Genomic DNA, 21,724 nt, shown 5'->3' with positions numbered 1-21,724 from the left:
TGTGCCTGATAGTCATAAACCCTTGCTTCTGCCACCCCCACACAGCAACGAGATCTTCCTTAGGCGCAACACCCGGGCCTGGGGGTGCTGTGGATGGCATAGACGGCTTGAACTGAAGCACGACGTAGGCATTTTGTTCGGGAAGGGGGCTCAATGTGTCAAACTCGTTCCGTCTATTGCGTAGCAACTTCTGGTCAGACCACCCGGGGCACAACCTACAACGCTAAAGTTTCCACTATAAAAGGGCAAGGAATATCAGGTTCCGGCGCCATCACGAGGAGAAGAGACAGAGAGGAGAAGAGACAGCGAGCAGCAGGTACTATGACAACAAGAGTATGGCCACGGTTGTTTCGACCTTCTTCACGAGCACAGAGATACTAACAAGCGCCGGCTTCCAAGTCGCCAGAAGAGATATTGGAGCATTTGCTCTCAAAGAGAGACGAGCTACAAGGAGACGCGGAAAAGGTTATCAAAGAGATCGAGGTGTTCAAAGGAAACGATGTACGCAAACGCTCCTTGATCAAGGAGGAGTTGCACAAGATCAAACCCCAGGTTGTTGTCGAGCTGGGCTCGTATATCGGGTACACTGCCATTGTGATTGCAGTTGAGCTCCATGAGATGCAGTCACGTGCAAAGGTTCATTCATTTGACACCAAGAGGGAGTACTGTGAAGCTGCTAAGGCGGTGGTTGAGCTGGCCGGGTTACAGGACCGTGTTATCATACACGAGGGCTCTCCGGATGAGCTGGTTGAGGCGTGGCAGAAGTCCCATATCGTTGAGCGTGTCAACTTCATACTGCTGAACCACAACGAGGGCAACTATCTGCTGGACCTGAGGGCGCTGGAGTCGCTTGGGCTCATCAACCCAGGAACCACGGTCATTGCGGACGACTGCCATGGAGATTACATCAAATACGTGGATGCCCCGCCAATCTGGAGAAAGAAGTATAACGAGCGTGAGAAGACCATCGAGTACCGGTTCACCGGGAAATGGGGCATCACCTATAGCAACACCACGAGGAAGATGGACGGAGAGGGATACCCTGAGCAGATGGTGATCAGCAAGTGCACCAACGTGCTGTGCTAGTGTTGAACAACAGAGCCGCATGTATTCGGTATATACTTTATCATAACGGTATTAAGGCCCCGTTCCAGGCCATTAAGAACAGAGAAAGAGAGAAAGAGATCAAGAGAAAGAGAAAGAAAAGGTTCAGCTTTGAACAAACTGCTCGCTGGCGTAGACGTAGTTGTCAATCACCAGCTTGAACGTATCGTTGTGCTTGTCGTAGTCCACAACCTTGACGCCCGTGAGGTCTGGCACCACGATATCAGCACCAAAGCCCTTCACCGTGTCCGCGTCGTATGTGCTTGCAATGCCAATCACGAAGCATCCTGCTCCATGGCCTGCCTTCACACCAGCAGGCGCGTCCTCAAACACCACCACGGTCTTGCCAGAGTCTGCGTATCCAAGCGACTTTCTACCTAGCAGGTAAGGCTCTGGGTCTGGCTTCCCGTGTGTGACGCTCTCTGCGGTGATGAAGGCCTCTGGTCTCGTCAGCCCCAAGATATTGAACCACTTGGAGGCCATGTCGTAGGTACCGGAGGTTGCGACGGCGAGTCTCTGCGACTCAGTAGGCAGGTTGAGGATGCTGTTCACCAGGTCGATGGCGCCTGGGATCTCCTTGGCTCCGGCTCCATAGAGGTCTGGAACCTGTCCTTCCAGCTTCTTCACGAGCTCCTCGTCAGCAAAGTCTGGCGCGTACTTGGCGATGGCATCGAACGTTCTCCACCCGTGTGTGTGGTCAAAGACGTACTGGCCGTCGAAGTAGTCCTTGTCCTTGCCGAAGTTGACCCAGAAGTCCAGGATTGGCTGTGACGAGTCCACGATGGTGCCGTCCACGTCGAAGAGTGCGGCGTGTAGATGGAGGGTGATTGGTTTCTTGACGGCTGACGGGGGTGTTAGTATGCTTGTGAGTGTATGGTGGAGGATGACATACTCATTGTGTGTGTGTGTTAGCGTTAGTGCTGTGTTAGTGCTGTGTTAGTGCTGTGTTAGTGCTGTGTTAGTGCTTCCAGATCCTGTGTGAAAGCAGTATCAAGTCTGAGGATGATAACAATGCCACCGGTATCAACGTCTGCAGGATCTACTCTCGCTTCCACGTCCGCCTTTATATACGCAGCAGCGCACTTTATCAGTAGATGGTCCCTCTAAAGTCAACTGACGACGTATCTTCGCAATCTCAGCGCACCAGCAGAGAAAACGCCTCTCCGTTCAGGATTCGTTGCTTTCCGCCCTCTGCGCAGCACAGAGGATGTGTCATCAGGAGAAGAGACGGCAGGACGTAATTACGTTGCAGGAGGCAGCGAGCTGGTGCCCCCGTCATGTGAACTGATCCCTTCTGCTGGAAGCCTTTCCCTTGTGCTGGGAGCCCATCGGAAGCCGGTGATGGTAACCTGGTGAGGACCGTGCCGATTTGGGAGGGCCACAGGGGGAGCCACATGGCGAGGGGGGGGGGCAGATGCTGCAGAACAGGGACGTTGCGGGCTGTGGTTGTTGGCCCAGGGATGGATTGTGTGTGGTGTGTGGAGTGTGATTTGTTGTCTGGAGTGAGAGGAAGTGTGTGGTGTGTGATGTGGTGTGTGATGGCTGGAGCTCTACGACTACAACGTGCCAATTGGTGGTGCTGTTGGCAGGTGGACAGGCCGTGGTGTGTAGGGAATGCACCGGTTTAGGGTTTGAGCCACTGATAACGTTTACCGCTTCCAGATCGGGTAATTTCCGAGGGGGAGGGCAGGACAGGGCAGATTTGACCGGAATATTACATAATCCATATGCTTACATAAGCACTGACTAAGACTCTAATGCTTATGTAAGCAGACAGACACAGCACAGGCCACCTTTTCCCGCCGCAGCGGAGGGGAGAGCGGGTGGGGGGTTCCATCAAAACATCACGAACACACACATAGAGCAAAGGGGGCCGCCGTGATCAAAGCACACTCAAACACACACACAGCGAGAGACAGAGACCAGTGAGCACGCAAACAAGAGGCAGATCACAATGGCAATCACGTCTCCTTTCAAGAAGTTCTCGCACTCGCGCGAGAACTCGCGGGAAGAGCGCAAGAGACAGTCTGGCCAATCACCAAGTGTTCAGCAAGGAGGAGCTCAATCACCACAGAGAGCGGCGGCGTTGGGCCAGCTCGGGCTGTCGTTGCCGGAGCCAGGGCCTGAGGGCTACATCATGAAGCCCATGGTTGCACAGATGCCGCTACCGCACCAGGCGCCCGTGAAGAGCGGTGCCAATGGTGGTGGTGCCAATGGTGGTGGTGCCAATGGTGGTGGTGCTTTGAAGAGTAACAGATCTTCAGCGGGCTCGACCGGCGCGATGAACCTCGCACAGCAGTACGAGTCAGATAAGCAAGGGCTGATCAAATACTGCTTCTCGAGTTATGACTCCGATGGGGTCCTGGCGGACAGCTACATCACTCACGTGAGAGTCGTTGAGGACTCAGGCTACCCGTCTTCGAGACCGCCGGCTTCCTCACCACAGTCTTCGAAGAAGCAGAGGGTGTTGGCGTTGGCTGTGAAGAAAGACGGTACTGTTTACTTGCACAAGGGCCGTGAGAACTCCAATGGCTCGTTTCAAATCGGCAGAACGTGGTCCTTGAACGATTTATACTCCCTGGAGAGAGAATTGCACAACGATGTTGGATTCACCGCTGTGTTGGGGAAGTCTTATTACTGGGAGACCCAGTCGTCTAGGGAGAGACAGGTGTTCATAACGAGTCTCGTTAGGGTTTACCGGAAGTTCAAGAATGGGTTTGTTCCGAAATTGATTAATTGGGACTTGAAACTGTTTGGATTGGATGATGCATCTTATAAGCTGTTCTTGAATAAGGATTTGCCTACTCTAAACTCTGAATCACCGGTGAAGTTGCAACAAACCCCCAAACAAGTTCAGTCGTCACCAAAGAAACTACAGGAACAAGGTAGTACACCAGTACCACAGACATCCCCACAGAGATCACCGGAGAGACAACGTCAACAGGATAAGGAGACCAGAAATGTCCCTGTCCCTTTGGTAATACCAGATGTTCCAGGGTCAAGAGCAACGACGAAAACTGGACTACAAGCTCCTCCAGTTGTGGTTCCTGTTGTTCCGGTGATCCCAGCAGCTGCACCTTCGTCAGCATCCAGCTCAACTTTGCAACAAACTCCAGTATCACAGTTGAAAGAGGCAAAACAACCAGGACTCTTACCAAATGTCGCAGATGTCAATAGTGATGGTAATTCACAGGAACAGAGATCCTTAGTAGATGAGGACCTTGCTGCCAAAGTTGAATCTATGAAGATAAACGATATTGATTCGGTGATTCAAGACGGTGGAAAGGGACAACTTCAGCATGAGGAAGTGGATGATGATTTGTTGAAGCCTATTGAGAAGAGCCAGAGTAACACTTCTGATGTGTCACAGTGTATTCAGAGCATAAACATGGTGGCACATGCAAAGACAAGAGAGGAGTTTGAACAAGAAGAGGCTAGAAATGAAGCAGAAGAAGCAGAGACTGATGCAGATGACTCTGATAGCGGTGATATTGCGGACCTCTATGCAGGTGATGATGATAACCAAGAGCAAGATCAGCTACAACAGTATGAACAAGAACCAATGCAAGATTCTGTATCCCCGCTCAAGATCAGAAATGCTCAACAGGAGACCCCTATAGTTATTACACCTCCTGAACAGGAAGACCTGTCTTATGACAATTCAGATGATCACTCATTTGACCAGACGTATCATAGTCATGAAGTTCTAAATAATATACCGGAAGAACCGTTCCCTGGTGCAGAAGAAGTATCGCTAAGAGGTGAGGCAAACGTCAAACCTGCTGATCAATTGAATGTGTCAACTGAAACGAAAGAAAGTAGACAACGTTCTGCTACAATGAACAGTCTTATGGAGGCACAACCAGAAAACTTGAACAATGCATTGGCTGATGTATTTGATGAGATCTACTGGGATTCTAATGACGACTCTGAAACATTGACAGCAAAGTTGGTTAAGGAACTGGCGTTGACAGAATACGAGATGACTAAAGCATTGCTCGAAGTGAAGAGCAAATCCGGTGGATTGATCCAAACTGCTTCTAACATTGCTTCGCAGTGTAAAAAGATTTCTCCTTTGTTCAACTTTTATTCTGTGGAGCTTTCAGGCTTTGTCAACGACATTAAAGACATTGAGCTTGAAAGTAACGGTTTACAAGTGGAAACAGTGAACAAGAAACATCTTCAACATGAGTTGAGAAAGTTGTTCAATATTGTTTCTGTTGACGACAGCTCGCTCAAGGTTTTGGCATCTGGGGACCTTGACAGGGACTTGTACAGCTTAGAAGGTACCCTATCTGATTTAGAGTCAGCCTTGAATGCCATTAGAGGTGGTGATAATAATGAGGATAATTTAGGTGAGATGCATGCACTTACAGAGAGAAGATCCAAGTATGAGTATGCCACGGAACAGTTTATGAGAAGAGTTACATCTGAACTGGATTCTAGATTCAGATATATTGTTACTGAAATGGGTAAGTATGATAGCACCCATGATGTCACTTTTAAGGATGCTTTATCAGAGATGTTGGTGTACAGTGGATTGACACTCTTTGTCCGAAATAACTCAGAGCCAACATACTTTGGTATCATTGGTTCATGGGAAGGCTATGCAAACACTTTTTACCAAAGGGTTCTGTCCCAGTTATCGGAAAGCTTAGTGGAAAGTGCATATAACAAACACAAGTACTCTCTTATTGACGACTCTTCAGATGGTACATCGTCATTGTTTTCATCTAGAAAGAGATCATCAACATTGCAATCAAGCACACCAACGCCAACACACGAAAAACTTAGAGAGAAGTTTGCCATGCTGGATTCTTCATCAGCAGCGTCAATACCTCGTTACAGCAGTGACAGAAATGGTGAGGTCGAAAAGCTTATTAATACAGTGCAGGCTTTGGAGAAACATCTTCTGTTATTGCAGGACTTTACGGTGAAGTTTTTCCACATGTCCAATGAAAATCATGACTTGGCTGCATATATGAAGGCCTATCCTATTAGCGAACGTCCATCACTTCTTACCTCATCTGTTAGTGAGATCGATTCGAATAGAGAAAATGTGAGGGACATTTACAATGTGCTTAACACACTGCTTCAACCTGGAGTTCAGGCTTTGTTGAGGAACTTCAAACATTGTCTCAGATCGGACATGAGAAACTCACCACCTTTCCTGCTATACTTGGAACTTTTCGACAAGAGATTTTCATCCACGAACCAGGAATACATGGTTGGTATCTTCAACAGGTTGAGAAACAAAGTACAATCGGATTGGGAAAACTTTGTTACTTATGAATGTAAGAGCATTGATAAGTATATGACTGCCAAAGTGAGAAGGGAAGGTGTATCTGCTGCCGTCAAAAACTTTTGTCAGCTTGTCATAGACAATGAGCAAGAGTGTGAAAGAATTATCTCCACATCGCGTTATCAAACAGTTTCATATGGTGAATTGGACACCAAGAAGGTCATCGAGCAGTCTTATAAGATGTTCTGCGCCACAATTGTGAGAAACATGAACTCAGCCACCAGAGGCGAGAAGATCTTAAAGATCAGAGATGGCGGTGAATTGAAGAAGTTCAGAACCTTGTTGACAAATGATTTACAGAATTGTAACTGGATTATTGAGTCGTTGGGACCAATGAAGGTCAATGGACTACAGGAGTCCTTGGACGTTGTGAACGATATGTTCAAGGACGCCAGCGAACAGTATGTCTCAGAAATGGTCTCCCAGTACTTTGGTAAGGTTTCCTCCTTTGTTTACGAAGTTGATGCAATCTCCAAAGAGTACACGAATAAGGTCATCGACCCATCCAAGAGAGTAGTGTACAACAAGGATGAAATCAACAAGCTTCTCTCCAACTTCACAACGAAGGATATAACAATGATCGTTAACAACATGAGAAAGGACGTTGAGCAACAGCTCTACGATAGCGAGAGATCAGAGATCCAGACAGCCTTGGTTGATAATATGTGGTCCTCCTTACAAGGTGAGTTTGTCTCCGTCACCATGAAACTTACCGATATAATCAACCGGTTCTACAGAGACCTCGAACTGAGATTCACAAAGAAAGATGTCATTGCGGCCTTTAGTGCTGCTAAACACTGAATGCTTCACTCAATATATAGCATTATTAGAAGAATATACATAGAAGTTTTACAAATGCCATGAGATGGGACGCGTACTTTTCGTAAGCTCTTTTACGTGATGTTTCGTGTTTGTTTACGTTTTGTGGCGCGAACCAGAGAACACAAGCACGCGCTTTGGGAGTGTTTAGACTTGCCACAATCCACATCGATGACATAACAACAGGGCGGTTCGTTGATACAGTAAGCGATGAGCGGATTTGATGACTCTGACTCTGACGTCTTTGCCGACTCTCTCGATGACGAGCTTCTTGACCAGGCGGTAGAGCGTGCGGAGGTTAACCGCCGGGTTAAAGAGACCGTGATACGGCGGCCACGGGCAGTTCAAAGGACTCTGACCGGCGAGGTATTAGAAGGTGAAGTACCGGTGTACGAAGAGATACACAGGGAGGTGACGTTCCAGCGGACCCATCACGAACTCAACAGGCCAAACCTCGGCTCGTACATCTATCCGAGTAACTTCGACGTGAGAGACTACCAGTACGACATCATAGCAAAGGCTCTCTACACAAACCTGCTATGTGCCATTCCAACAGGTATGGGTAAGACCTTCATTGCCTCGACCGTGATGCTTAACTACTACAGATGGTTCACGAAGGGCAAGATCATATTCATGGCGCCAACGAGGCCCCTTGTGGCTCAGCAGATCCAAGCGTGTCTCGGCGTGACTGATATACCCAGTGACGATACCGCAGTGTTGTTGGACAAGTCACGGAAGAACAGACCTCAGATCTGGGAGAGTAAGCGCGTCTTCTTCACAACACCTCAAGTTGTTGAGAATGATCTTAAGGCTGGTACTCTGAACCCCAAGGAGATTGTATGCCTCGTCATCGATGAAGCACACAGGGCCAGAGAGAATTACGCATACACCGGTGTTGTGAAGTTCATTGACAGGTTCAACACCTCATTCAGGGTGCTAGCTTTGACTGCGACGCCAGCATCTGATATTGAAGGTGTCCAGGAAGTTGTGAACAACTTGCACATCTCCCATATTGAAATCAGAACTGAGGAGAGCGCCGACATTGCCAAGTACATGAAGGACAAGGAACAGGTGAGGATCAATGTCGATTCAAATGCTGATATGGAGGATATCATTGAAATGTTGGGGACTGCTATTGAGCCAATACTGAAGCAGGCAAATGAGGCAAACATCTACGATGTGACTGATCCGTCAAGGATCAACGCATTTGTAGTGATGCAGAAGTCCAAGGCAGTAGTGACAAATCCTTCGTTAAACGAAGGTGTTAAATGGAAATTCTTCTTCATTTTGCAGGTCATTGGATACGTTGGACAGATGCTGCGTAGGTTGAGGATATACGGCGTGAGATCGTTCTATTCATACTTCACAGATAAGTGCACAGAGTTTAGAACCAAATACAAGCTGGGGAAATCTTCAAACAAGCTATCTGCATCATTCTTCTTCCATCCAATGCTAAAACATATAGAGAAGAGATGCGAGGAATTATTAGAGGGCAATAACTATATCAGCCATCCAAAACTTGAACATTTGATTACCGAACTTGAAGATTTTTGCACCCATAAGAAAGATTCAAGGGTGATTGTCTTTACAGAGTTGAGGGAATCTGCCTTGGAGATTGTCCAGACCATTGATAATACCCTTGGTGATAAATGTAAAGCTCATATTTTCATTGGACAAGCTAAGGGAAAGGAAAAATTCGATGAAGAGGAGTATAAGATGAAAAATAGCAAGAAAGGACGTGGTAAGAAGGCAAGAGAAGAGAGAATTGAAAAGGAATTAGCAATTGCTGAACAACGACAGAACCAGAAGAAGCAAGATGCCGAAAGAAGAGCTACAAGCCGTACAGGTACATCTGAAGAGGCACAATTGCAAGGTATGAACCAGAAAATGCAAAAGGAGTTAATCAAGAAGTTCAAAAAAGGTGAATTCCAAGTAATAGTAGCCACTTCTATTGGTGAAGAAGGTTTGGACATTGGTGAGGTTGATATGATCATTTGTTACGACACCACCAGTAGTCCTATTAAGAACATTCAAAGAATGGGACGAACAGGTAGAAAAAACGATGGTAAAGTTGTACTCTTATTTGCTTCGAATGAGGAATCGAAGTTCAACCAGGCAATGCATGACTATGCTCTTGTTCAGAAGCGGATCGAGCAAAACGACTTGGAGCTAAACGAATCTGATCGTATAATACCGAAGGACATCAAACCTCGATGCGAGAAGACGCTTATTGACATTCCTGAAAGCAATTTGATCATCGCAAGAGGAGAAGATTCAGACGAGGTTATTAAGCATGCAACACAGGCAATGCTCGGAAAGACCCCAAAGAGTAGGAAAGGTACCACTCTGGGTAAAAGATGCTCAAAGCTGAAGGACACGGAACCACCAACTTCAGCTCGCAAAAAGAGATTTTTCATGCCTGATTTGCCAGAAGTAGGGTTTGTCAAATCATCTACATTGGTTCGTAAGGTTGGTGGAGATAATTCCAAAGAGGTTGAAGAAGAAGACGGAGAGTCCAGTGATACTGATGACGGTGACTTTTTAATAGGGATGTTGAAGAATAAAGACAGCCCAATATCCACAGCTAAAACATCGGCCAACACTTCAGTTGGAAAGGTGTCTGCGAACTCCAAATATTCAACTCCACAGAGGTTCACGAGTGTGGAAATCCCTCTCAGTAAATCAACAGAACCAAAAGAATCAAAAGAACCGGGTTACACACCAATAAACAAACCTGATACGAAGCAGCCAAGTCTTGTTATTGATCTGAATGACAGCCAAGATGACCCAAGAGTTGAAAATAAAGATATCCAACTGAGTATGGTCCTTGACCACGAAGAAATCGTCTCATCACATGTGACATTAAATACACGGAAAGACGTGGAGATCGACCACAACGAAGAAGTAATTTTAGCTTCTCCAGAGGAGACAAACGGATCTGATTCTCATAAAGACATTGAGGATGAAATCATCGTATCTTCCCCACTAAAATCAACAACGAATAGGGTTGGTCTCAATTTTTCTAAGGCGTTTGAAGAAGACTTTGCTGATGACGATTGGGGATCAGACACGAGTGAGAGAAACGAAAAGACCAGCAATGGTGGTTCGGTGATTAAGGATTCAGAAGAGAGCGACGATGAAAATATATTCACTGATACAATTGAACAGTTGAAAATGCACAAAGATGCCTCAACATCGATAGGGAATATACAATCTGACGATGAAGAGCTTCTGAAATCATTGTCAAAGAATGAAAGTTCTGTGTCCAAGCTTTTGAATTTTGGTTCATATGAAGAAGAGCTCTCTGACTTTGAACCGTATGAAGCTGCTGAGAAAGTGATGGAGCAGCAATACATTGAAGATCCTTCGTTCCATGACGATGGATCAACGCTTTCCAATAGCTTTAAACCATCTAGGAGAACAGCGTCTGATGATGTCCATATCAATAAGAAGGCCAAGAAGACAACATCAAAATCATTGAAGGCGCCTTCGAAAGGGATGCTTGATATCTCAAACCTTCTGAAGAATATTCCTGCAAAAAAGACTTTAGGAGCTCGCCGTCTGAAAGTCGATATCAGCAAAGTGAACGCATCTCAAATCATTGACCTTGACGATCCGACGCAGCCTGGTCGTGATCAGAAAACAGCTACCAAATTTGTCTACCGTCATGACTCTGACCGTATAGTTTCTAATGAATTTGAACCGACAGAAGGATTCATGAATGAAGAAGAGAGAACACTATTCTTTTCAGAAGTTTTCGAAGCGGAGGAAGTTAACTTGAACGTTGATCCTTCCATCTCTGCAAAGAGAAACATCTGTGTCAATGTTGGCCATGGAAACGATTCAAAGAGGTTTGCATCGTTCATATCATTATGTTCTACAAGATGTAACAAGAGACTTCAAAGGATGGTCGATGAACATTTAAACAGTGTTGCTAAGCTAAAGCAAGACCCTATTGTACTTACACTTGATACACAAAGAACAAACGATGTCGGGATCTCTTTAAAAAGTGATGATGATGACGAGTTTAGAGATATATAGAGACATGAACCCAACCTTGTTATATGGATAATCTTTCAATGGAGTAAACTGGAACTCTTGTGACTGTCTTCAAGTTATTTGCCTGTATTTCACCAACAACAGCATATAGGTTTGATGCTGAGTTCAAAGCGTCGATCTTTCTCGTCAAGACTGACTGCAGTTTATCAATCAGCTCTTCATTCCAAGTGAACAAACCAGATGCATCAATCAACAATGAGATGAGTTCATAGCCAAAGTTCAACTGGATAATACGCTCAACGATTTTGAAACTGTCCAAGTCTTTAAAGTCCAGTTTTTCCTTTGGGAACTCCAAGAGTCTTGTGATGATGTCTTTGAAGATCTCTTCGTTTTCAGTTGTGTTCAGTTCATTGATGAGTTCATTAACGGAGACATTTCCTGTGACGATGGCTTGTCTCAACAGACGAGGTTTAGATCTTAATCTAGCCAAGAGGTCCTTTACAGTTGGGAACAAAGGATGTGTCAATAGATAAGTCATTGATCTTTCTGGAAGCTGTGGTGAGTCCAGGACGTGTTTGACGATCACGTTCATCACTTTAGACTCAATGACTTTATCGTCTTCTGTGTAATAGTCGTTTCTCGCCTCCATGAATGTTAAGAGGCTGGAATCAAGGTCCTTCGAGTTGAGCAGAGCTTCGACGTCAATGTCCTCTTGTTTAATGTCGAGGATTGAAGGAACAGATCTGTAGACGGATGATGGTTGAGCTGATGCTTTCTTACCCAGTGAGTCCTTCAAAGTGTTCGAATCCAAGGTGAATGTAACACCTGAAAGTTCACTCTCCTTCAGCACAACACCAAAGAGCTGCTTTTGGCGTTGGTTCCTTTGCGATTGGACAAAGAGCAGTTCTAAGTCAGACTTCTTGAAATGGATATGAGATATCACTATACCGAATTTCATGTTGATCAAGTAAATATCGTGCCCAACAGTTAGAAGGATCCTATCCTTTGATGGCGATTCGAACTTCAGCGTGAATGAGGATGAAGGCAGTTCAATGTTCAATTGCGATAATGACAGTTGAGAAACAGTTTGGAAATGTGGCAGTGAATATGTTGTGAATCCACCATTAGCAAATTGGATAAGATAACCATTCGCGTGTGCAAATGTCAAATTGGCCAAATGCGTTGACAATTCAGTGATCTTCGAAGACAATTCAAGGCCTTCTGCTGATGAGATCAATCTCAAGTGTAAAATCTCCTGTGAAGGATCATCGTTATGTTCAACTTGTAAGATGACATCTGACTCAACAATGGTTTGGAACACAATCTTATACAACGAATCCACAGCCCATTTCTTCTTGAAATCAGCACCAGAATAGCACACAGTGGATGATTCCGTAGACACGACTAGTTCATCTGCAACGTGAGATAAGTTGATAACCTTAGAATCGACAGTCCATTCTCTCTCCACCTCTGAGCCATTCTCCAAAGCAGAGATCACCTGGATGATATGTGTTCTTGTATTCTTATTCCAGACACCCACGATATAGCGACCCTGAAACTTCACCAGCGAGTTTATCTCAAAGCTTGGAGGGAAAGAGTGGGACCACACCAGCTTTGGACTCGGCTTCAGCACGTAGTGTGATAATGAAGCACCTGATATGGCAATGTATAAGTTGTCGTCATCTGTTTGCGTAGCAACTTTTGCACGGGAGGAAACGTTTGAAACTCGAGGAAACTTCGCAAGAGCGTATAACTGCGACAGAGACATCCTTGTAATGTGTTCTATGTCTCAACTAATGGTAAATTAAGCAGCGAATTCAACGAGTATTAAACAAGTTCTTTAGGCGATGAGGTTCAATACAAAAAATTTTCCGTTCTCGAACGTGTGAGAGCGAATTCCGACGATGAGCTTCCCAAAACAGAAATGTATTCCGATTAGGAAGGTTAAGGTTATAATTATATTACGCTATATTATAATTTGTTATAATTATTTTTTCTCTACGCTTTCTCATCATTCACTTCCACTACAATTGAGCCCTGATTACACAATGAAGTGAGTACTTCCAATTGGTATTGCACATGACTGATTACTAACTCATATCTAGTCAAATCAGACAGATCTCTCGGCTGAACGAGGAAGAGTTGCAAAGGTCGATACCGTTCAGTGCTTCATGGCACCAACAGTACAAGGACTCTGCGTATATCAACTTCGGTGGGCTGCCCTATGAACTCAGCGAAGGTGACGTGCTGGTGATATTTAGCCAGTATGGGATTCCTGTTCATATGAAGTTGGTAAGGGATAAAGAAAGTGGCAAGTCCAGGGGATTTGGATGGCTGAAGTATGAGGATCAATTGAGCACTGTGTTAGCTGTTGACAATTTGAACGGTGCAAAAGTGTTGGGTCGGACCATTCGAGTGGACCATGCCTTTTACGAGGAGAAGGATGTTGATGAAGAGTATGAGAGGTTGCTGGCTGAAGAGTTGTCGAACGACATGGCCAGTGAGGAGGATGAAGTGGAGGAGGAACGGGACGTTAAAGAAGATGAGTTCGAGGATCCTCTGCTGCTGATGAAGAGACAAGAGAGTGGGAATAGACGTAGTCATAGGGAGAGACATGGACATAGGGAGAGAGACAGAGACAGAGACAGAGACAGAGACAGAGACAGAGACAGAGACAGAGACAGAGACAGAGACAGAGACAGAGATAGAGACAGAGACAGAGACAGAGACAGAGACAGAGACAGCAGGAAAACTACAACAAGACCCAAATAAATAGTTCTATATATAGAGTTAATTACAAAGCTTCATGACTCGAATTGAACAACCTCACCAAGTGTTTCTCCAACTTCCCGACCCAGCAGCGTAGCCAAGTTCTCACCGGTTCTGAGCGAGATCCATTCACCACCAATCTTGTCGAATCTATCTGGTCCAGACTCGGGAGACGAGATCCATATCTGCTTGTTCGGAGGCTGCTTATTGATGACGTAGGTCCCAAGAGGCTCAATCTCCAGCGTCATCACGCCTTGTGAGTACTCAACGTCAATCTGGGGATACTCTTCACCAAGAAGCTCCAGTTGATCCAGCAACCCTTCCATGAACTCATCAGCAAAGTGATGGTACTCATTGATACTCATAGAATCAATCTCCTGTGGAACTTCATGCCCATCAGTGGTGGAGGAGTAGGTTCTAATGTTGAAGGCCCACTGTGGCTTTCCACTCAACACAAGGTGCTTACGGTACGTAGAAGCACATCTGACAGGGAAATGTGTACCTGAGCATCTCACAAAGCTCTGTAGCACTTGGCTTCTAAGCAAACGAGTACCAAATGGGCGCATTTTGCCTACCAATTTGCTGATATTCAGCGTTCTTTGGTAGTTGCGGAAGTGGCCGAGGCCTCTCAAAGCGAAGAGCGAGCCGGCACGAGAAATCAGTGAAAAACCCAAACACCAAGATATCACAACATCACAACATCACAACATCAAAACATCACAACATCAAAACATCAAAACATCAAAACTTTTCACTTTGTAGCAAGCATCATTTCAACAGCCAGTCGAGGAAAAGAAGACAATGGCTGTTGTATTCATACTGCTAGCGATGGCCATTATGGTCATCGTGGTGATTGTGCTCCCACAGGTCAGTGGGCTGACGAAAGTGAAGTATCAACCACACAGAAAAGCCGTTGTGGAGGATGAGCCATTGGAGGAGGAACAAGATCAGTACAGCGGTGGCTATGTGCCACCAGATGTGCTCCAGAGACGCGAGGAGTCTCAGAAGAAGAAGAACAGCAAGAGCAAGGTATCGATAGGTGCGCTGAAGGAGAAGATGAACTATAGCAAGGACGATATCCCTCTGAAACTGCAGTTAACCACGGAGAACGAGGATGTCCACAACTTGAGAAGAAGAACAACAGCCAAGAAGGTCGAGCCCTCTGAGGTCAACGATCCGAATGCTTACGACTACGATATCGATGAGCTGATTGAGGAGGACGAACAAGATCAGCAGAGAGAGGATAAGAAGGAGTTCCAGAAGAGATCTGCAAAGTCTCAACAAGACTTGGAGGAGCTGGCATAGAGCTCTCTTTGGCCTTATACAATCAATCACCAACAGTAATATAACATATAACATAACAGAGATTCTTCTTTTTTATTCAAATTCTTTTCAGTTTCTTATTTTCAGTAGTGGCTTGGCTGTGTGCTTCTGTTCTTCAACAGTGTCTTGAAACCATTGCACAGCGCCTGGACGTTTGGATAAGGATATGTATTCAGCTCATAACCTTCAGGAACAGCCTTGACATTCCAGGTGTAGATTTGGCTTTGAGGTCCCGTCTTGAACAATAACAGGAACCAGCCAGGTCTCTTATGGTTGAAGGCGAATGCATAAACACCACGCTTTGGATTTGCCTTGGAATAGTTCTCGATCCATTCGACAACTTCATCTTTCGTACCAGAACGGAACTTGTCGTTGTCAACCATCTCGTTGATACGTTTGACAATCTCACCAACGTAGGTTTCGAGAATTTCGTCAAGATCAGTATAACGGTGCTTGTCAATGGTCAAGTATTTACCAATTGAATAGTCATTCTCCTTTCCATGTTCAACAACATCAATGTGCTGGTACAGATTGTTATCAACTTTCCAAGTTATGGCAATGTGGTCAAATCCTTTAGAAGATGGACGAATAACAGCAGCACCACGAAGCTTTGGTGCAAGGAAGTTTTGAGCTTGGTCCGAATTGAAGTTATGAAACAGAGGATGCTTGATGACCCTTGTACCCTTCTGTGCAACTTCCTGTTTACGCTTTTCGATATTGTCATCTGCTTCCTCTTTGACAACGTCCCAGATTTGTGGTGATTTGTCAAATTTCAACTGTTCAATGGAGCTCTTAACGTCTCTATCTAAGAGACTAACCTCAGCGGTGAAGTTTTCATAGTCAATTGTTTGGATGGAAGCTGGGATCGTTTGTCCCTGTTGGTAGATCTCGGCTAGACGACGTCTATCACGAGGAGCCCTAGCGAAATCAGCATTGGCACTAAGATCTATAGAACTTGGTGTCATACCAGTCACACGATAGTCGTTTACGCGCATAACGAGCATTGGAATGACAACACCACGGTGAAGCGAGCTGGCAGATTCACCAGTAAGTGATTCAAATACCTGTTCGGAGGTCATCAATTTGAAGCTTCCCCTGATTTCAGCATATGGATCCTGTAATTCTTCGGATATCATTTGCAATGTGGCTCTCTTCTTTTTATGATAAGTTTCCTCCAGTTGTCTAGAATAATCCTCCAACACTAAACTCTGCAACAATGAAGTGCCCTCTGGCGCATTCATCAGGCGATCAATAATAGTTTCACCAACTGGTGCATCTTTCAGCTCCTCAATTTGATCTTCATCAAGATCAAGAGCATCTGCAGCCATCTTCTCAGCAAGAGCATAATCCTCTGGATGTATTCTTGTTTCATCAAGAACTGTAACGGCTTCAACTTCATCTTCAGATCTGAGAGCACGGCTCTTAGATTGCGGAATACGTAAGAATGAGGCACAGTTCAAGAAGATAGTTGTACCGATACGAATGTTTTCGTTCGTGATTAAAGCTTGACGACTGAAAAGGGGATTCTGTTGTACAGCCCTCAACAGGCCAAATGCTTTACGATCACCAAGACCAGCAATAAACGGCAAAGAAGATGCCAAGTATGAGTCAGAAACACACTTATTAATATCGACACCAACCATATTGACAATATCCACAAATGCAGTATCTAGAGCGTTTTTAAATCTCTCCTCAGGTAATAAACTTTGATGTTTGTGAATTGACAATGCAGTGACTTCGTCACCCAAGTTTAGATATTCCAAAAGTGGTGATTGAACATAACGTGCAAGCCCAATAGCATATCTAACCAAAGTTGGTTTATCTGGGAACTCGGCAGTTGATCTTGGAGAATTTTGATATCTCATGGCAACTTCATCGTTGGCATAGATTATTTCCAAACTGTGTTGGGTCTCTCCACTCTTCAACCCATAACTGCTGATGATACCCTGGATGATCTTGTACAATTTACTTGTGTTGACGTTGAATCCATTGATCGCAATAACGTCTGGTTGTGTTTCTCTAATTGCTTCAACAAATACCGCTTCAAAGGCTGTTTCTCCCGCTCTTAATCTGTCTGGAGAGATACGTGGATTTTCGTTAAACTTGAAAGTTTGTACAACCTTACCAAACTTATCCAAACATGCTGCAACAACAGCATCAGACCCAAACTTACCATTACCTGGAGTTAAAGCAAAAACTTTTGGAACCGTACCAATTTCTGTACCTGGCGCATGGAATGGTGCACAGTCAATTTTCTTCAAGAAAACACCACGGATTTCAAAGAACAACAAACGCTCACATTCACGGCGTATATCTTCCTTCACGTTTAGAGCCACCAACGGAATCAACTTTTTGAAAGCAATCTCTAATGCAGAACGACGATAGTTGTTCCATTCGTTCGCCAAATCAGATTGACCATCGGATGCTAGTAAATTGAAGACGGACTCAAAGAGACCACTCTGACCAGGGATTGTCAAGTTGATCTTAACCAAGTTCATCGACTCAGCTTCTAACATTCTGAGGAAAAGATCAGGTTGGGAATACATAGAATCATGAGTACGGTTAATAGCGTACTTGAAATCTGCGTACGGACTGTTCTTATCGATTTTCAAACGTCCTTGTTCTGTAAGCTCAATATTGATTGTGGATAATTCAGACATGAGATTTCTAAAGTAACGTCTGACCTTCAAGTTCGTGAACAATTCCTCAGCAAAGAAACGTTTCGTTACTTCTAATGCCTGAGAAGCTTTTAAGAACAGAGAGTCTGGTTCAGAGCATATCGTCTCTGCAAGTTCCGTTGGTGTTTTCTCTGAATCCTTTGTGTTGAAGAACCTGGTCTCTGCAGTGATATTTTCAGCGTACTCTGAAGATGTAATACCAATACTCTTAATAATCTCGTACAAGTTATCTTTTCTAATCTTATCGTAAATGTTTGACTTGTGATGGCTCTTCTTCAATCCCAAATCCTTCAGTTGAGCACTGTACTTGAATGAGATGTAGTCATGGATGTCTTGTAAGTCAGTAACTGAACGTGCTTCGCCAACAGCCTCTGATACTGCTTCATCATTCAATTCCAGTTTGGAAATGAGTATGTTCATTTGGTCTCTTTTTTCAATTAAAGCGTGAAATTCAATATCCATCTGGACAATTCTCCACAGATCGTTCTCACCGAGCAGAGATACAACAACTGTTTCTGCATGATCACCTTCACCAGTAATGGTTGTTTTCAACAGATGATCACGACGATGAGAGTAGATGAATGGAACCTCGAGATTGTTTTTGGTTACAAAGGTCAGTACATCACCTACAGCCCGTTTGAAGGCTTCTTCATCCACTGTGTCATTCGAACCGTAGAGAGTTTCAATTTTTAGTCTGTGTGCAATCCACTCTTTTTCGTATTCGAAATCGGCGTCTTCCAATTCGTAATTCTTGATACCCTTACGAAGCATCTGGAAACGTTCTGGAATATCAGTATCCCGAATAACCTTATCGTTATCCGTCAACATTCTTGCCTTCAATTCTTCAGGTTCATAAATATCTTGAAGTTGAGGTCTGGCTTCATCTTCTTTGAATTCACCTTCTTCCTCTTCGCCTTCCAAGGCCCATGCATAATCTTCACCATCACCAAAGATATCGTACAGTTCGTCAATTTTTTCAGAGTCAATACCTGTAATCTCCAAAGGTTTAAGTCTCTCCTGTTGGCGTCTTTCACGAGCAGCTGCACGGGCGTCTTCATCCATATCTGAGAACTCGTCATCCTCGATGAAATCGTCGAATTCATCCATAACTCGGTTTGTATCTCTTTTACGTGATGTTGAAGGTTCATCTTCCATACCAATATCCTCATCTTCCGAAAAGAAATCGTTCAAGTCTTTCAATCTCTCAGGCTGTTCTTCTGGTGTAGCCTTTTTCAAACGTTTGAACTTACTTGTAGACTTATCCCTTGCAGTGCCTGTGTTCTCCATCAGCAGGTCCAAGTCATCCTCATCTAACAAGCCGTCGTCCTGTTCCTTAATCTCTTTCTCCTGATGGCGGCGCTTATGTTTCTTTCTACGTTTCTGCGTTGAAACCTCGTCGTCCTCATCGTCAACGATAAACCCTTCACGGATCTTCTGGATCTCTTCTTCATCGTCATCCTCCTCTTCCTCCGAAGAGTCGTAGGCCTCTGGTCTCAAATCATCGCCTTCTCCTTCAGATCCCTCGTCTGAAAGGTTCATCTTTGGTTCTTCGTCATCAACAGACATTGTTTACGTTGCACCTTCTGCCAATTTCTTCAGTAGATCAACCACAAGTGTAAAACACGATTGAGCACGGCGCTTGCAAATTAAAAACAACAAGCACGTAGCGGTTAACCACAATATTCAAGAATTCTCCTGTTAGAGGGTGAAAACGGAGCAACAATGGGTTGGTGAAAGAGTTCAAGCCGTTGTTTGTTGTTATTTTCGCTTTTGTTGATGTTGATGTTTTTTTTGTTTAGCCGCCGGTGGATTTTGTCCGGTGAGAAAATTCGCGGGTGATTCCGAGTACCACGGTAGGGTAACTACCACTACTACTACTACTACTACTACTACTACTACTACTACTACTACTACTACTACTACTACTACTACCACCACCACCACCCTGTAATAGAATCCAATACAAAGTCATCACTTATTTATGTGCTTATCATAATGACGATTGAGCTTCTCGTTGAACTGTTTGTTTTTGATATTGACTAGCGGCGTTTGTTAGTATTGTCTTAAACATCGTAAAGCTTTGATACACATCGCGTAAATGTACTCACTATAACTATCGGTATCGTCCTCTTCTTTGCTTTTTTTCTTCATTCTCCTAGAGTCTCCAGTCTTCAACGTGCTCACAAGAGTATCAACGGCCTCCTTAGAAGGCTTATTGTGGAAATCAACCCCGCTTGTGCCGTGTCCATCCTTAGCCTTCTGGAGCTTATACCTGTCTTTATCTACTGTGATCTGTGATATCTCCTTGTTATACGCTTGTTCAGCCATTTGTGAATAGTTCTTGAACCCAGCGTTTTCCCTATTCTGTGCTCTCCTCTCCAACTTCGCATCCCATTTTTCATTTTCCTCGATGGTATAGTCCCATGCCTTTCTCCTCTGGTAGTCTTCTCCTCGCTCAAGAGCTCTGATCTTTTCCAATTCCTCTCTGCTCCTCTCCTGTTTCTCCTCAAGTTGTCGTAGCTTCTCCTTCCCGATGGCCTTCTCTCGATGCTCTTTGAACAGCTCTTGCCTGTTCTCTCTCGCAGCTTCAGCTCTTTTCTTCTGAAGCTGTTTCAGCTTCAATAATCTCTCTTCAGCACTCATGGAGTCACAAATAGGACGTGGCACACTCTTCACAGGGACTCACCAGCTAACATAACAACAAAGCCCATCACCGTCATTATCAAGAGAAAAGCGTTAAACTTACAAGCCAAAACACCCGAACACTTCACGTTCTTACGTAATACAATATCGGATTTTACAGAGCCCTCGGAGATAACCCCTTTGGGAAGCTTTGTTTAGTAGGGGAAGAACCCCATAAGCTCCATCCATCCATTTGAAGCATCGATCACGTCTAAAAGGGTGTCAATTTCTTTCTATTTCCCCCTAATACCATGCCAATTAACACCCAATTGAACTTCTCAGCACACACAAATGTCAAACAACGTTGTCAAATTCCTTGAAAAGTTCACGCCTTGTGACGTTAGCGATGCCCTCGTCAAGTTCGGGCATCCAACCGGTGGGTTCATACCGAATTTAAAGCGTTTCTCAAAGAATGCTCAGGGCTCCAGTGCCGTTGGTAAGGCCTACACAGTTCTATACGCACCAAAGAGCGATCCAAGACCTGAAGTCAAGGACAAGTATATCGATATCCTTCCAAAGGATTCAATCGTCGTGATTGCCCTGTCAAAGGAACTACAGAGTGCCCATGCGCCATACGTCAAGTTGAACAATGCCGTTTACGGTGGATTGATGAGTACACGAGCCCAGTACCTTGGAGCTAAGGGGTCGGTGATCTTTGCAAGAATCAGAGACGTTGACGAGCACAGAGACTTGGGCTATCCAGTGTTTGCGTATGGATTGGGCACAGCAGCACCAGGACCAGTGGTGAAAGTTGTCGGTATTAATGTCCCAGTTGAGGTCACTGTTGGTGAAGGACAATACGAAACGATCAACCCTGAGGATATCCTCATAGCAGATGAAAACGGTGTTGTCAAAGTGCCAAAGGACGAGCAATTGATTGAGAAGATCACGGAGTATATTCCAAAGAGAGTTGAAGCTGACCAACTCGTTGCAGAGGACATCAAAAGAGGCGAAGAAGCTGCAAAGGCACAGAAGCTACGCAGAGCAAACTTGTAGATGGTCTTGAGCAATGGCTTTATACTGTTGATATAGATTTATATTGATTTGT

The 21,724-nt window shown here is 44.7% G+C and overlaps 11 protein-coding genes across 11 annotated transcripts; 6 read left to right on the top strand and 5 right to left on the bottom strand.

Moving 5' to 3' along the window:
• Positions 1 to 321: 321 nt before the first annotated feature.
• Positions 322 to 1,344, top strand: CYBJADRAFT_184099 (O-methyltransferase; the record flags this gene model as incomplete). The annotated part of the gene is made up of 2 exons (XM_020217107.1): positions 322 to 333; positions 400 to 1,344. The coding sequence occupies 2 exons, from the start codon at positions 322 to 324 to the stop codon at positions 1,084 to 1,086; spliced, it is 699 nt and encodes a 232-aa protein (XP_020071493.1). The 3' UTR covers positions 1,087 to 1,344.
• Positions 817 to 2,356, bottom strand: CYBJADRAFT_167114 (HAD family hydrolase). The gene is made up of 2 exons (XM_020214777.1): positions 1,997 to 2,356; positions 817 to 1,946 (listed from the first exon to the last, which is right to left on the bottom strand). The coding sequence occupies exons 1-2, from the start codon at positions 1,998 to 2,000 to the stop codon at positions 1,210 to 1,212; spliced, it is 741 nt and encodes a 246-aa protein (XP_020071492.1). The 5' UTR covers positions 2,001 to 2,356; the 3' UTR covers positions 817 to 1,209.
• Positions 2,357 to 3,058: 702 nt separating this feature from the next.
• SEC3 (GTP-Rho binding exocyst subunit SEC3) lies at positions 3,059 to 7,207 on the top strand (the record flags this gene model as incomplete). The annotated part of the gene is made up of 1 exon (XM_020216334.1): positions 3,059 to 7,207. One exon carries the CDS (start codon positions 3,059 to 3,061, stop codon positions 7,205 to 7,207), a length of 4,149 nt encoding a protein of 1,382 aa, XP_020071491.1.
• A 218-nt stretch (positions 7,208 to 7,425) lies between these two features.
• Positions 7,426 to 9,694, top strand: MPH1 (3'-5' DNA helicase; the record flags this gene model as incomplete). The annotated part of the gene is made up of 1 exon (XM_020213325.1): positions 7,426 to 9,694. A coding segment is annotated over exon 1 (2,259 nt), but the record flags the coding sequence as incomplete, so codon positions are not given.
• Positions 9,695 to 11,097: 1,403 nt separating this feature from the next.
• On the bottom strand, positions 11,098 to 12,992 carry UTP8 (Utp8p; the record flags this gene model as incomplete). The annotated part of the gene is made up of 1 exon (XM_020217106.1): positions 11,098 to 12,992. The coding sequence occupies one exon, from the start codon at positions 12,990 to 12,992 to the stop codon at positions 11,286 to 11,288; it is 1,707 nt and encodes a 568-aa protein (XP_020071489.1). The 3' UTR covers positions 11,098 to 11,285.
• A 280-nt stretch (positions 12,993 to 13,272) lies between these two features.
• On the top strand, positions 13,273 to 14,054 carry CYBJADRAFT_167113 (U2 snRNP complex subunit IST3; the record flags this gene model as incomplete). Its single annotated transcript, XM_020214776.1, has 2 exons — positions 13,273 to 13,277; positions 13,330 to 14,054. The coding sequence occupies 2 exons, from the start codon at positions 13,273 to 13,275 to the stop codon at positions 13,994 to 13,996; spliced, it is 672 nt and encodes a 223-aa protein (XP_020071488.1). The 3' UTR covers positions 13,997 to 14,054.
• On the bottom strand, positions 13,742 to 14,801 carry YFH1 (ferroxidase). The gene is made up of 2 exons (XM_020214775.1): positions 13,889 to 14,801; positions 13,742 to 13,850 (listed from the first exon to the last, which is right to left on the bottom strand). Exon 1 carries the CDS (start codon positions 14,557 to 14,559, stop codon positions 14,029 to 14,031), a length of 531 nt encoding a protein of 176 aa, XP_020071487.1. The 5' UTR covers positions 14,560 to 14,801; the 3' UTR covers positions 13,742 to 13,850; positions 13,889 to 14,028.
• On the top strand, positions 14,795 to 15,298 carry EXP1 (Exp1p; the record flags this gene model as incomplete). Its single annotated transcript, XM_020216333.1, has 1 exon — positions 14,795 to 15,298. One exon carries the CDS (start codon positions 14,795 to 14,797, stop codon positions 15,296 to 15,298), a length of 504 nt encoding a protein of 167 aa, XP_020071486.1.
• Positions 15,242 to 19,751, bottom strand: SPT6 (chromatin-remodeling histone chaperone SPT6). The gene has a single exon (XM_020214774.1). The coding sequence runs from the start codon at positions 19,558 to 19,560 to the stop codon at positions 15,400 to 15,402; it is 4,161 nt and encodes a 1,386-aa protein (XP_020071485.1). The 5' UTR covers positions 19,561 to 19,751; the 3' UTR covers positions 15,242 to 15,399.
• A 214-nt stretch (positions 19,752 to 19,965) lies between these two features.
• SYF2 (Syf2p) lies at positions 19,966 to 20,637 on the bottom strand (the record flags this gene model as incomplete). Its single annotated transcript, XM_020216332.1, has 2 exons — positions 19,966 to 20,033; positions 20,103 to 20,637. The coding sequence occupies 2 exons, from the start codon at positions 20,635 to 20,637 to the stop codon at positions 19,966 to 19,968; spliced, it is 603 nt and encodes a 200-aa protein (XP_020071484.1).
• A 330-nt stretch (positions 20,638 to 20,967) lies between these two features.
• On the top strand, positions 20,968 to 21,672 carry CYBJADRAFT_161861 (bifunctional 4-hydroxy-4-methyl-2-oxoglutarate aldolase/oxaloacetate decarboxylase; the record flags this gene model as incomplete). Its single annotated transcript, XM_020213644.1, has 1 exon — positions 20,968 to 21,672. One exon carries the CDS (start codon positions 20,968 to 20,970, stop codon positions 21,670 to 21,672), a length of 705 nt encoding a protein of 234 aa, XP_020071483.1.
• Between the last annotated feature and the right edge of the window lie 52 nt (positions 21,673 to 21,724).

Source organism: Cyberlindnera jadinii, assembly GCF_001661405.1.
Source record: "Cyberlindnera jadinii NRRL Y-1542 unplaced genomic scaffold CYBJAscaffold_4, whole genome shotgun sequence".
In the NCBI taxonomy this organism is placed as follows: domain Eukaryota; kingdom Fungi; phylum Ascomycota; class Saccharomycetes; order Phaffomycetales; family Wickerhamomycetaceae; genus Williopsis; species Williopsis jadinii.
This window is presented reverse-complemented; position numbering and strand designations above follow the sequence as displayed.

Excerpts from the sequence above, each read along its gene's own strand:
- YFH1 (XM_020214775.1), bottom strand. The coding sequence starts at position 14,559 with ATGCGCCCATTTGGTACTCGTTTGCTTAGAAGCCAAGTGCTACAGAGC.
- SPT6 (XM_020214774.1), bottom strand. The coding sequence starts at position 19,560 with ATGTCTGTTGATGACGAAGAACCAAAGATGAACCTTTCAGACGAGGGA.